This window comes from Charadrius vociferus, unplaced genomic scaffold (genome assembly GCF_000708025.1).
Source record: "Charadrius vociferus isolate BGI_N301 unplaced genomic scaffold, ASM70802v2 scaffold163, whole genome shotgun sequence".
Taxonomy (NCBI): Eukaryota; Metazoa; Chordata; class Aves; order Charadriiformes; family Charadriidae; genus Charadrius; species Charadrius vociferus.
In genome coordinates, this window is record NW_009648332.1 from 9,747,961 (window position 1) to 9,760,865 (window position 12,905).

The 12,905-nt window shown below is 37.9% G+C and overlaps 1 protein-coding gene across 1 annotated transcript in view; it reads left to right on the forward strand.

Moving 5' to 3' along the window:
- The first annotated feature begins 242 nt into the window (after positions 1-242).
- GIPC2 (GIPC PDZ domain containing family, member 2) overlaps positions 243-12,905 on the forward strand; it is a 17,018-nt gene continuing 4,355 nt past the window's right edge. The window contains exons 1-4 of the mRNA XM_009884694.1: positions 243-447; positions 4,099-4,279; positions 7,520-7,629; positions 8,374-8,455. Of these exons, the coding sequence (XP_009882996.1) occupies positions 265-447; positions 4,099-4,279; positions 7,520-7,629; positions 8,374-8,455 (556 nt within the window). The 5' untranslated portion in view covers positions 243-264. The remainder of the gene's footprint in view (positions 448-4,098; positions 4,280-7,519; positions 7,630-8,373; positions 8,456-12,905) is intronic.

The following is a 12,905-nucleotide window of genomic DNA, read 5'->3' on the forward strand; positions in this document are numbered from 1 at the left end:
GAGGCCGCTCACACAGATATGTCTTTCTCCTTCGCTCCCCACCAGCTCTTACCTGGAGAGTTTGAGCTATTGATGCCTCCTGTCATGTGCGTGGATGGAGACTGTCGCCTCTCCTGGGGCAGCTGGAGAAGGAGAAAAATCATCATTTCAACTCTGTATCTGTCAGAGAGGCCAGAACTATGCTCTCCTTTTACCTTCCTATCAAGCTCACTAAACCTAATATATCACTAAACTTAATGTGTTTGCTTTCCTCCTGCACAGATCATGTTTTGCACTTTGAACACTCATAAGGCTGATATGGACAAGCTCTTGGGTGCACAAATTGGCCTTGAAGATTTCATATTTGCCCACATAAAAGGACAACGAAAAGAAGTGGAAGTTCTTAAAACTGATGATGTGCTTGGGCTTACCATTACAGACAATGGAGTTGGCTGCGCATTTATAAAGGTGGATTTAATTACCAGTGAAATACTTTGTTCTGTTACTATACTTGCTTCTGTTATTATAACAGTTTAATTATTGTTTTTATGATCCTTTAGAACTATAAAATCTTTTATTATCATATATATGATAAGTGAAAAATAAAGTTGCTTTTCTTTAGGTACATCATTTAAAATTAGTTCAGCTATTTCTGTATTGCATGTCATTCAAAATTAGTTCATTTGTTCATTGCTTCTGTAATGTGTATCAGCTTTACAATGTGACCATTATATTTTCCGACCTCCCCTGAGGTGGTAGGTGTTAGATACTGCTTGCATCTGCCCCCTCTTTTTTCTTTTTTTTTTTTTTCAAAGTGATTTTCTGATGTCATTCATTAGGTGCTTATAGAATGGCTGTCACTCGTGATAATGAGATCAAGTTCTTTCAGTCTTTCTGACTGTTCTCAAGGCAGAAGCCTTTGTGCTGTATAAGAATCGGTGCAAGAACGATGCTTTTTCAGCTTTCCAATATTGTTGCCTGAGATAAGTAGGATGAATTAAAAGGTGTTAAGGATACAGATTAACATAATTTGCCGCAATTAACTTGAGTAGCAACTATGGGCAGTAACATGTACAATATATTAATCATAATTGCTTTCCTCCTCCTCTTCTATATGACCTCCAGATAGTATGTTTTGAGACAAATAGAGGCTGAGGAAATTATGCTACCCTTCTTCCTAGACTAGGTATTAGGAACCTTAATCACATTTTCTGCCTTTTTTTGATGCTTTGCTCTAATCTACTCCAATTATCCATTATTAGTGAGGCGTTGGCAATTATCTTCGATTACTGCTGTTTCAATCACTGTTCTCATTGCTAGTGTAAACAGAGCTGCTTGTATGTAGAGGCTTTATGCTCTAGTCATTCCTTAGCTACCATGGATATGAAACAAGATGTGGTTTAGAAACAAGTTGGCTTGTCTTTTTTCGTGGAAAAATGTGATTGAGGTCACGCTTGAGAAAGTCGAGATGCAGAGGAGGTTTCACTAAGCAGTTTGGCAAAATCATAGCCTCATTTTTCTGTTTATAGATGCAGAACTCTGAATTTCCAGTGGTGGCATCCACGCAGCCCGTAACGTTCAGTCACGCTGCTGCTTATGTGGTATTTTAAAAGAAGGCATTGAAAGCAGTGCTTCAGCGATTAAAGTTCACGTGTGTGGCGCTGTACAGAGCGTTACCCTCTGTGCGTGGATGGTGATATGGAGAGAGAGAGAGAGAGAGAGAACAGCCATCACACAGACTACTCCATAATTGGAGCAGACTGGAAAACCCTCACCACATTCGCAAGACAAGGTGTAATTTCCAGTAAATTGTATAAAACTTGCCTGAACAAAAACATCGTTGTCCTTGTACTGGTCTAATAAGCAGTATAATGAGAACGGTGCAGTCTTTGTGGGAATGCATCAGTTTAAAGGAGTTTCTAGGAGCTTGCTTTGTTGCTGTTGCATGTTTAGCTAATGGATTTCTTAGAACAGCATAGAAAATCCGTATGCAAAAGTAAAAGCTGCATGTTTTTTATACTTGATCTACGCAAATGACTGAGCAAAGACTGTCTCCACTTTAAAGTTTGATAGAATTTTTTTTGTTTTTATGTTTATAAACATATAAAAATGGAAAAATTATTACTATGGTCCATTTTTAATTAAGAATTAATATTAAATTTTCCTATATGTGTATTGTTGAAAGCTGTTATGGGGTACAGTAATTTTACCGCATTTTGAGTAACAGGACAGTTTCCAGGTTTGAGATATAACCCAGCCAGTTTTTAAACCTGACGCTCTGAACTGCAGGTTCTTTTCCTATGAAATCTAACGTTGTTTTGCCTTACTAAGAACAAAACTTGGTGGTGTTCTCCTTTCACAAATTTGTTTTCTGGCTACGTGGCCAGATGGGAAGATGTATTATGGAATCAAATTAGCCATTCAAAGAATAACATAATTTGAAGCATGATTGACAGGTGTGTAAGGAGATGTTATAAAATGGGGTGGTGCAAGTAATTTTAGGCATTGCATAGGAAATATAGATCCTAGCTTCTAAATGGACTACAGAGCACTTGAAATACAGGCAGATCAATTGCATTTTAATTACTGTGACAATGTAGCTTGACTCTCTCTGGTCAGTTAACTTGGAGTGATGATAAAGACATTAAAAAACATTATTGATATGACACGAATAACAGCCCGTGAATGTTACTTAAACAGTTTTGGTGTTAGGATCCAAGTGAAGAAGAAAAGCTAAATGAGAATGAATTTAACATGTAGACTAAACATGAACTGAAGTCTGGTGGGCACGCTTTTGAATCCTGGCATCTGGTAACAGAAATGCAGTTGGGACCTGGTTTCTGGTGTGCGCACAATATCCCCCTCTTCACCATGAGGCTTCTTTTTGGTTTTAATCTAGGTTAAAGACAAAAAGGCTAGAAAGAGTTAAACTCAGCCTGAAGCTAAAAATTGTTGCAGTGTATTATAGGACACTGAGCGCTATCACACTTCCCACTGACTCTCTCAGATGGAGGCACATATGTGGGCTCAGATGTGCGCACATAGACTAGAAGCAGGTTTCTGAGATGGTTATGCAGCCAGGCTAGGTGTTATAGTAGGAGGTGGTAATATGTTTATCGCTCTTGTCTCACTGTTATTTCACTCAAAGTTAGCCTGAACAACATCGGTCTTTACTGAAAAGTACGCTATTCAGGAAAATACTGGAATGAAATTCATATCTCTACAAAATACAAGATATTCTACTATGTCATAGCTTTTCTATTAAATAGCTATAGGATAACGGCTCACATGTCTTAGGCACATGATAAATAAATATGACAGCATATAACAACACTAAACAGAATCACTGAAATTTTAAGTGTGCTTTAATTGACTTGATAGATCATAGAGATCTTTTAAAGATTGGGGATTTTCTCACTTTTTAAATTCCACTTCACAAAAACTATCAGTTCTGACGTCTATTACTTTTTATGACCTTTAGACCATTTGTATTCCATGAGATGACATTTAGAAGAATTTGTTATTCTTTACTGTTATTTCAGAGGAAATATTTTAATACACATCTGTATAGCTTGATAAGGAAAATGGTAGAAGTTTTATCACCATAGATGGATCTATGCTATTAAGACTAGCCCTTTATAGTAGGTAATTTTTTAGTATGTCACACACTTTTTTTTTTTATGTCCCTGGACCATACTTGAAAAGAGAAAAGTTCTGTTCCTATGCTTGTCAAACTATTAAATCAAAATAAACCCCCAAAATTCAATTAAACGTTCACGTTACTGACACATTTGTGTTCAGTTTTAAAGCACAAAAATTTAGCTTATTCAGAAGCCTTAATTTCTAAAGTATGATTGCGTTCTTTTGTTTTTCCCCTGTTGATTTTATATTCAATGCTTATTAGAATCCTTTGTTTGAAAAATAATGCTTTCCAAAATACATTTTATGAAAATCTTGTAGACAAAATGCACTGGTGGTATAATAAGCTCAATGCTATTGATGGTGTTAACTGACATTCTTGAAACTCTGTGGTGTCACCTCTTTATCTTTTAAAGAAATGTTTCTGATTATGGTTTGTTGTTTGTTTTTTTTTTGTTTGTTTGTTTTTTTAAACAATAGCGAATCAAAGAAGGTAGCCTTATGGACCAAACCAAAATCATCTGCGTGGGTGATCACATAAAGACTATAAATGGAAAAAATGTGTCCGATTGTCGGCATTATGAAGTTGCCAAAATGCTAAAAGACCTGGAGAAAGGTCAGGTGTTTAAGCTGGAGTTGATAGAGCCTATGAAAGCATTTGGTGAGTGACCTGACTGTCCACATTGTTTACTGGATATGGAAATCCCAACACTGCACTGCATTGTAAGTTTGTTTTCAGATGGCAGCCAGGTGTCCACCCAAGGTAGCATAACCAATACAAAAAAAGTGTATTTTTTTGTTTGTTTTTCTTTTTCTTTGAAGTGGGAAGTTTATGAATGGATTTTCTTCCATCTTGCTTTCTCCAGCAGTCATTCTGGTGTGGGCTGCCTCAGCCTGAGTCTCAGTTGCTTGATTCCTTTGCCACCACATGATGCTGCGAAATAAATACAGGAATTGTCTCACAGACAGTTTTAAAGCACGGATCACTTCAGTAATGCCCTGATCCTTGAACCTCCTCTTCTCACTTCCTTTATTGATACGTGTTCATCTGTCTGTCAGACTCTTCTATTTCTGAACCCTTTACTGGGCACTGCACCCTCTAATGCTGCAGAAAACACTCTGGGATTCCTTAGAGCATCTCCTTTGCTGCATACCTGCCTGCTCTCCCCAGCTTTTTTGGGCATCTCTAATCGTGCAGCAAGTATACTCAGAATTGGAAGAAAGCAGTAATGCAAAGCTCTGTCTCTGCCTACCACCTGCATGCTATGAGAAAGTGATACTTACATAGAGACATGCATACCTACTGCTGATCCTTATGTATATTAATTTTATCAATGTCGTAAGCTAAAAAAAAAGAAAAGAGAATGAGTTAATTTTTATTCTTTCAATTTTTTATATCACTTCCCAAACCCTATATTGTTTTTCTGTAATAAAAACTTCAAAATACTGCTAAATTATAAGTGTATATGAGTCCTTGTGAATGCCTGCACTAACAGCAAGTGAAAATCACCATCTTTGCCACAGCAGCAGTTTGAAATGTTTATTTTTCAAATCTTTTTTTTTTTTATCTGTTAGTAGTTTGCAACTGCTGTCATACACCAGTCTTGACACTTGGTGTCAGAATAGCAGCAGAAATTGAAAATTAGAGAAATTTGAAGGTTTCTTTTTGCTTTTGGTGTTTCTGTGAAGAATGAGGGTTATGAGCTAATCTGTAATGCATTTGGATATAAGTTGATACTGCTATTAAGTAAATGTGTATGTTATGCATTATGCTAAAGTGGTATTACATATGTATAGTATTGCAATTAGTAATATAGGAATACCTTTTTAATATGGCTTTGTAATTTTTATTCAATGCTAAATGTTACATAGTCTATTTGTAAAGACCAGGGTAAATCAGCATTTGATTGATGACTTCAGCCATTATTTAATAGTAATTACTTTAGTCAGGTGATTAAGATAAGATACCTTTTAGCCTGCCTGTAATGTAGAGAAGGAAACCTGCTATTTCCATGGCAATACCTTTTATCTGACATTGAATTAAGAGGCAATCAGAGCTTTTTAGACAGATTTTTGGAAGATGCACGTTATTTTTTTACCCTACAGAAATTAATTTACAAGTTGCAGTGCCCAGTAAGTTAGAATATCCCACCTCTAGCCTTAGTGGCAGTCAGACTTTAAGCACAAATTTATTCGAGGTAGTGCTTAAGCTGCAGCATGCTGAGAATCGCCCCAGAGGAGATGACAAACAAGATCCAGATCCTGCTGGACAAGTAGGTGCTGAATTCCTGTTAGTTTCAACACAAGTTTGTCAGGATACAGAAATAAAAGACAAATCTGTGTGTGAAATTACTTCTATTTTTCCTCCTCCCAGCAGAATGTGAAATAAATATAATTTCCCGGGTGGATATCTTTCTACCACGTGCACACAAACTGCCTCGGCTACTCTAGGCAAGGCTTGTCGCACAGAATTGAAGACTTGTCTGAATTAAGTCAATCCTTACCAGTCACAAGCTGTCCCCCTACAAATTGGTGAAAAATTAATAGAAACTGAGAAAAAGCAGCATAACACAAACTCTAAATGTAAATTATGTGAATGTGAAGAATGATTTCTACGGTGGCCAGAGTGCTTTGGTCTGAAGTATTGCAAGTAAAGGTTATGTCAAGTCATGAGTTTTAAGGTGCTAATGGTGACAAAACTAGACAAAGATGTATGTTGTATCAGGAGTGACTTTTTGAAACAAGTCTAGCAGAAATAATGGCAATCTCAAGGATGTTTTAAACTCTCCTAGAAGCAATAAAAGGATTAAGGAAAAATGTTCATCCTAAGTATATATGTAATAGACTGGGCCATATCTATTTGTTAAAATCAATCAAAATTTACTTTTCAAGACTTGTTCAGCAGAATAATCTGGATTTTTGACTTATGCAAGAATGATGAGTTGGAATCTACCTGGGCAAAATGAATATAACATGTTAAAGCCTTGCCTTCAAGGAAAGGCCTACTGTTAAGAGGAGGATAATCTGATAGAGAAGACAGCACAGTTAAAATACAGTTCTGCAAAAATTTCTGCTCTCTTATAGCACTTTCCAGGTGAATTATGTAACTCCCATGTCAGTAAGTAAATTAAAGCCTTGCCACTCTTGAATATAAAATTATGTCTGAGAACAAGAAAGCCAAATCTGAAATGATTCCGTACTCCATTTACTAACTGGGGTGCCCTTACCCAACGTTAAAGAAGGAAAGCCGAATTCTGGTAAAGAAAACTTTGGGTAAACTTTTCTTGGTAGAGGTTTATCAGGTGTGAAATAATGACCGCGGTGAAACCAGTGGAAAAACTTCTGCAGATCTACTTGTGGATTTATGCAAGACTTATTCCACAAGTAATGGAATTGTTAGCTCCGCTCAGTGTGGCTCATCCTGACCTGTTTAGCAGTGGTGTTTGCACCACTGCATCAGTGAAAGATGGAAATGTTGCAGTGCTAAACCTGCTTCGGAGTCTGCCTGTAAAGACCAGGATAAACCAGCGTTTGGCTGATGACTTCAGCCGTTACCTAATATTAAGTAATAAATACTCCTACTTTTCTGTAGAATAGGGAAAAAAAATTATACAAAGTGCACCTATGAAGTTGAGTGCAATAGGTCTGTAAAGGCGTATTGGTTAATGGAAGTCCTAGCTTCAGTGCAGTCAAGCAGATATCGAAGTTTGAAAGGCAAGAAATTGTCAGCAAAGCTATACTTAGAATACAGTTTACTTATAATTAACTATTTACATATGTCTAGATCTTGATTAGAATAATCAAGAATGTAATGTCAGATATATCATATCCTGATGTGCCATATACTTAGTTTTGTGTGGTATTCTTTTCTTTTTGTTGTTTTTGTTTCTTTTGTCTCTAGAAAAGCTGGAACCAAGGTCCAAAGGCGGAACTCTGCCAGAGGCTAAAATCTCCAGAGGGAGAGAAACACTTCGGCTGAGAACCAAAGGCCCTGCTACTGTGGAGGAAATGGTATGGTTATCTCGGGGTCCTTCAGTAGTTTAATCATCTAGTGCCTGATTTATTCTTCCCCAGGGTTGATAAGGTAAAGTGGGAAGGGAGAATCTGGATGTTACAAAGCTTGTGGGACTGAAGGAGATGACTGCCTTCTGCAGGGAGAAATGCTTACATAAAGTTGAAGACTTAGCAGGGATAGGATAGGGCTGAGGAATCTGGAAACAGAGAGCCTATATTTAGATGTCATGGATTACATGGATGAATTTAAGGTAGATTAGACCACAGAGTGTTGAAAAAAGAGAAGGGGGGAAAAAGAAGCAGGGGATGGTTGAAGAGTTGTTTCTGTCTCTGAAGTTGCAAAGTGTACTGGGCTGGTGTAAGGGTTGGTGTTAGGAGAGGCTTGTAATGTACATTGACATGAACATGTGTAAAACCAGGATTAGGGTTTGGAAGAAGAAACGTTATTTATTCTGGGTTCCTCTAAAACTGATGAGGATTTCATGAAGATCTGTACTGCCAGGGGATGCAAGGTCCCTGTTTAGTCTGGATGTGAGAGCTGTGTGCCTTGGTGTTAGGAGGAAGGCTCAGGTTTGTCAGAACAGGGAAAGAGAGTGGAATAATGTGTTATACTTGTAGATTTTATAAGTCTAGCTGGCAAGGATGGGAGTAAGGATAATCAGTGGTGAATTGCTGGTTATTTTGAATTCCGCATGGATAAAATCATACTTTTGCTCTTTTTCTCCCTTTATTCCAACAAAGCCAACTGAAGTTGAAGAAAAAGCAATTAAAAAGGTGGATGAGCTTCTTGAAACGTACATGGGGATAAGAGATATTGAATTAGGTGAGTTTTTAACAGATACATTACTACAAGATTAAATAATTTCTCATTTTCTGTAGTCTACTATTTATTGACTACTTTAGTCTCTGGATGTAAGCAAAGCAAAGTTTGTCCAGCACGCAGTCTCAAAAGCTTGCCTGTGTTTCTGCAAATGTGTGTCTCTGATAAAAGAAAGGATGTCTCACTACAAGGTTTGCGATGTAATTAATTATTCCTCTATTCTTCCTGCACATTATCTAAACGCTATTGCATGAGTTATTTAGTTGTTTGCCATTACCTGTCATCGCTGTATTCCTTCTGGCATATCTTTTCTAGTGGAGCTTGTGTGTACCACACTTAAGGATAAGCATGTCTGTTTTATTTTCTCTTTTGCCCCTTGGCTTAGACACATCAAAGTTGATCACTAAAGTTTGAATCTGTGTTCTTCATCAGTGAAAGGGCAACTATTTAGCAAGGGAACTGACAGGGTAATTGCACAAATTTATCAACTTCTCTGAAGCCTGTGTTGTGGAGAACATGGGAAATGTTCTAGAATATTTGCTAGCTATCACAATCATCAATTTATAATGAAAGAAACTATTCAATCCCAGTGTCCTACGTTCCTTAAAACTGCAGCAAACTTGTCCTTGCAGCTGTTGCTTCTCTCTGTTAATCTGACAAAAACTAAATAGGAACTTCTCTTTGCATGGGAAGAAGCTGCTGTCGAGCTGAGTAAGAAGCGCTGCTGTGGCTGGGTGTAGTCTTCTACTATCTTATGGAACTGCTAATACTGAGACAAAGAGGAAGGTATTTATTGTTATGGTAATATCTAAAAAAAATCAAGAATTAGGAGAGGATAAGTTAAATGGAAAGCGGTCTTGTAAAGAAAGCTTTTATGAGAGAAAAGTACAGGAGGCAAAGCAGAAGAGAAAACAGGTCTGGCATGAAGCTAAGGGCAAAGCAGGAGGATTGGACGGGCAGCAGTTAGCATGGAAGAATGAGAACGATAGGGGATTATCTGAATGTCCAAAAGTCCTTTGTTGGCTGCTCCTGCCAGCAAGCATCTGACTGTCAGCTTCTGCTAGTTTTCTCACAGGAAAAACTGTAGGTCAAGTATTATTTGTCCCCCGGCCTAAGGTAGAGGTGGGCTTCCTGGCATAGAAGAGAGAGTGGAGCTGCCCAAAACTTGTGAATTCTGTTTTGTAGGTAATTTCTAAATTTCCAGTTCCAAGAAGACTAAAAATTCTCAAAAATTCTGTTCCCAGCAGCTCTAATATGTGATACCCCTGCCACGTAATATGCTCCCGGAGCCCTGTGTGGCGCTGATCCTCTGTTTAGGTTAGGGAAGATCCCATGTCATGTCGGTCTCCTGCAGCTTCTGCTGCAGGGTCCATCTCTGGCTCAGGCTTCAAAGCTTCCGAGTCTTGTGCCAGCCGTCCCTCTGCGAGCTGTTTTTGTCCTGCAGCTGTTGCAGTCCCAACTTGAGCTGAGCTTCTGGAGGCTTCTGTCCTTGCAGGTTACCTCCAAGGTCCCCAGGCTTCTGGCCCTACAGGAACAAGCAGCTATAGGTGTTCTGGTTTTGGTGTCCATAGCCCAGGACCCTGAGGTCCTAGGCTACAGCGCAGTTTATTGGGATGTTGAGGTGTGATATGCTCTGCTCTGGGACAAGGAAGCAAGTTCCTGTGGGATCTGGTGTTCCCTGTGTTTTTGGCGCTCTGTGCCGTAACAGGGTGGCTCTTGTGCAGTAGACTGAGGAGTTCAGCTTTCAGCACATATGGCTGAGCTGATTGCCAAGCACCTGGCAGAGTTTTTCCATGAATTCCTTGATTATTTTTTTTTCCCAAAAGATTCTATGTCCTTCATCTTTCAGTATGTAGTTTGGAAAGTTTCAAAGAATGCCTTAAAAGAACAGTCAAAGAAGGAAGAGGTCTTTATCCTCAGAGATAACTCTTTTCTTCCTTACTGGGTTGTTGTTTTGCCCTTCACCTCTTCCTTTTCTTCCTTCCAAAAAAGCAGTGAAACAAAGAGAAACTTTCAGGAATCAAAGACTACGGGGTTCATGTAGCTTTAGTTTGCACCTTTGAGGCCATTTCCTAAAGTTCAAATTGTTAGAGTTGACAGCCAAGGTGATGACAAAAAAAAAAAAAAGTTTTATCAATTTTAAACAATTATACAGCTCTAGGACTCTTCAGGAAAGGAGAGCTAATCACCTGTCACAAATCTGTTCAATTAACATATGTCAGTTTTTCATATACTGGATGTGATCAGTCACCCATGAAAATGAAATATGAGGAAAGGATTCATTCAGAGAATGCCAATCACCACTCAGCTAGAAATTTCACTCATTACTCAAGCCAGATTAGTTGAAAATGCAAGTCATCACAATGCGACAGCCGACAAGTGATTAAGATCTCAATCATTGCTCACTCCCATGCAGTTCTGTTTGTCAGAAGCTTTGGATGTCAGTTAATATTGCTCTTTCATCTCCATTAAAATGACACTTCCATGGTGTGATTGAATTCTAAGACAGTGCCCCAGTTTTAAGCCAGAAGTTAGAAAGAAAGGGAAGAAAAAATAATGTAAAACTACAGACAGAATTAAAGATGAGATAAAGCCCTTAATTTTTGCATAGTTAAGTATCTTGACAGTTTCAAGAATGTCTCACTAAATCTACACACAAATCCCTAAGTTGGAGCAAAATGCTTGGAAACCATTTAATGGAAATGCATACACTTTTTTTTGGCACAGTTTTTTGCTTTCAGAGATGTAACTGCTGTTGCCTTTTGAATGCACTTTTACCTTTTTACCTCTTTTTTGCTGAAAACTGGACTTAATCTGCAGAAAGGACACTTGGCTCTGGAAATGTATTCCTCAGCCGTTTTATGGGCACACTAGAAACTGGGCCAAGACTTGACTTCAGCCTTCTTTAAAACATAAATGTGCCATTGAGAGATAATTCTGATTGTTTTAAATCCTGACAGTGCTTTCTGTTAAAGGGATGTGAACAGTTGATTAATAGGAAGGACTCGGGAAGCAGTGCTAGTGAAACATACCAGTGGCATTTGTTTTTTAAATCTGAGGCTTGAATTGTTATGGACTGTATTTGATCCCTAAGATTCTGGGAGAGAGGAAGCCTAGATCTGTGGGATCCAAACCCAGAATGCTCCTGTGATGATGGCAAAAAATGATGGCAAAAAGGGCTTCCCATCCAACTTTTTCCTTTCAGCATCTTTTGGCTAGCTCTTAATCCACTGCTATTTTGTTCTATTTTTATGCTTTTGGATGATTATTTCCTTTTTGTTGTTCCCTATAATATTGTCAGACTTTACATATCTTTGCATATTCTCTGTCTCTCTTTAGAAGAATTTAAAATCTTCTCCACTCTTGGCTTTATCTTTCAAACTTACTGTCTAGTCAAAATGTCCTGGCAAGTTTAAACTTCTTGTTGCCCAAGCTTCTTCTCTTGGCTCATTAATCCAACCCAGCAATATCGGATAGATGTTTCATCTTGAAATGCTTTGACTAAAGTGACATTCTCCCTGAAGCTGTTCTTTTCTGCTCCTCCTGTCACCTCACTTCCTTTCCCAAAGGATTTTATTGTATACACTCTGGGGTATATTGTTTATGTTCATTTGCTCTGAGAGAATAATGGGAGTTCTGTGAAAAAGGGAAAGGTAGCAAGTCTGGTTAAACAAGAAAACTTCTCTTCCAGAAGAATTAGTACTTAATAAAAGAAACAAGACGAAGCGATATTTCTAATGGTTCCTTGAGTGCCACTTCTGACAGTGTTCAACATGAAACTAAAACCAAGTAATGTTAAACACTGGAAATGGCAATGACACGCTTCATTTTCTGTCATGCTGTAAGGAAGTTTGAAAGTGAATTTTAGCTTTTTTTTTAAGTGTTAGGCCAGAATAATACTATTTGTTACCTTTTGATGAAGGCAAAGCTTCTGATAACATTACAGCTAAATAAATATTGAAGTTTCTGTTAAGAGTTCTGAAAAAGTTTTTTTTAGAAGTTACAGGATAGGACATAGGTAGCAAAACCGCTATGTAAGGTAGATCATAACAACGGCAGACAGATCATAGATTTCATGGCTTGTGCCGCATGTGCCTGTCAAAAGTGAAAACAAGGGTTTTGTGGAAGATCTTTGAAGCTATTTTTGAAGAACTAGGTTTAAAAAGCTAACATAGCTCTTTATTTGTATTCTGGGAAGCCTGATATTGAGCTTCTCATTTAAAGTTGAGAAGACTTCTAATTCCTTGTGTCACTTTTAAGTTTGCTGAACTTTCCACATTTTATGTAAAAATTTCTCAGGTATGAGCATTGCCCAAAGTAAGATTTAAAAAAAAAAATAATAAAATCTGAAAACAATTGGGGCGATCTGGAGTGTGGAAAAATATTCTATTGGAATAAAATTCCTGTAATCACTTATTGTGCAGCTGTTACAGAAAGCAACGGCGGGGGGGGG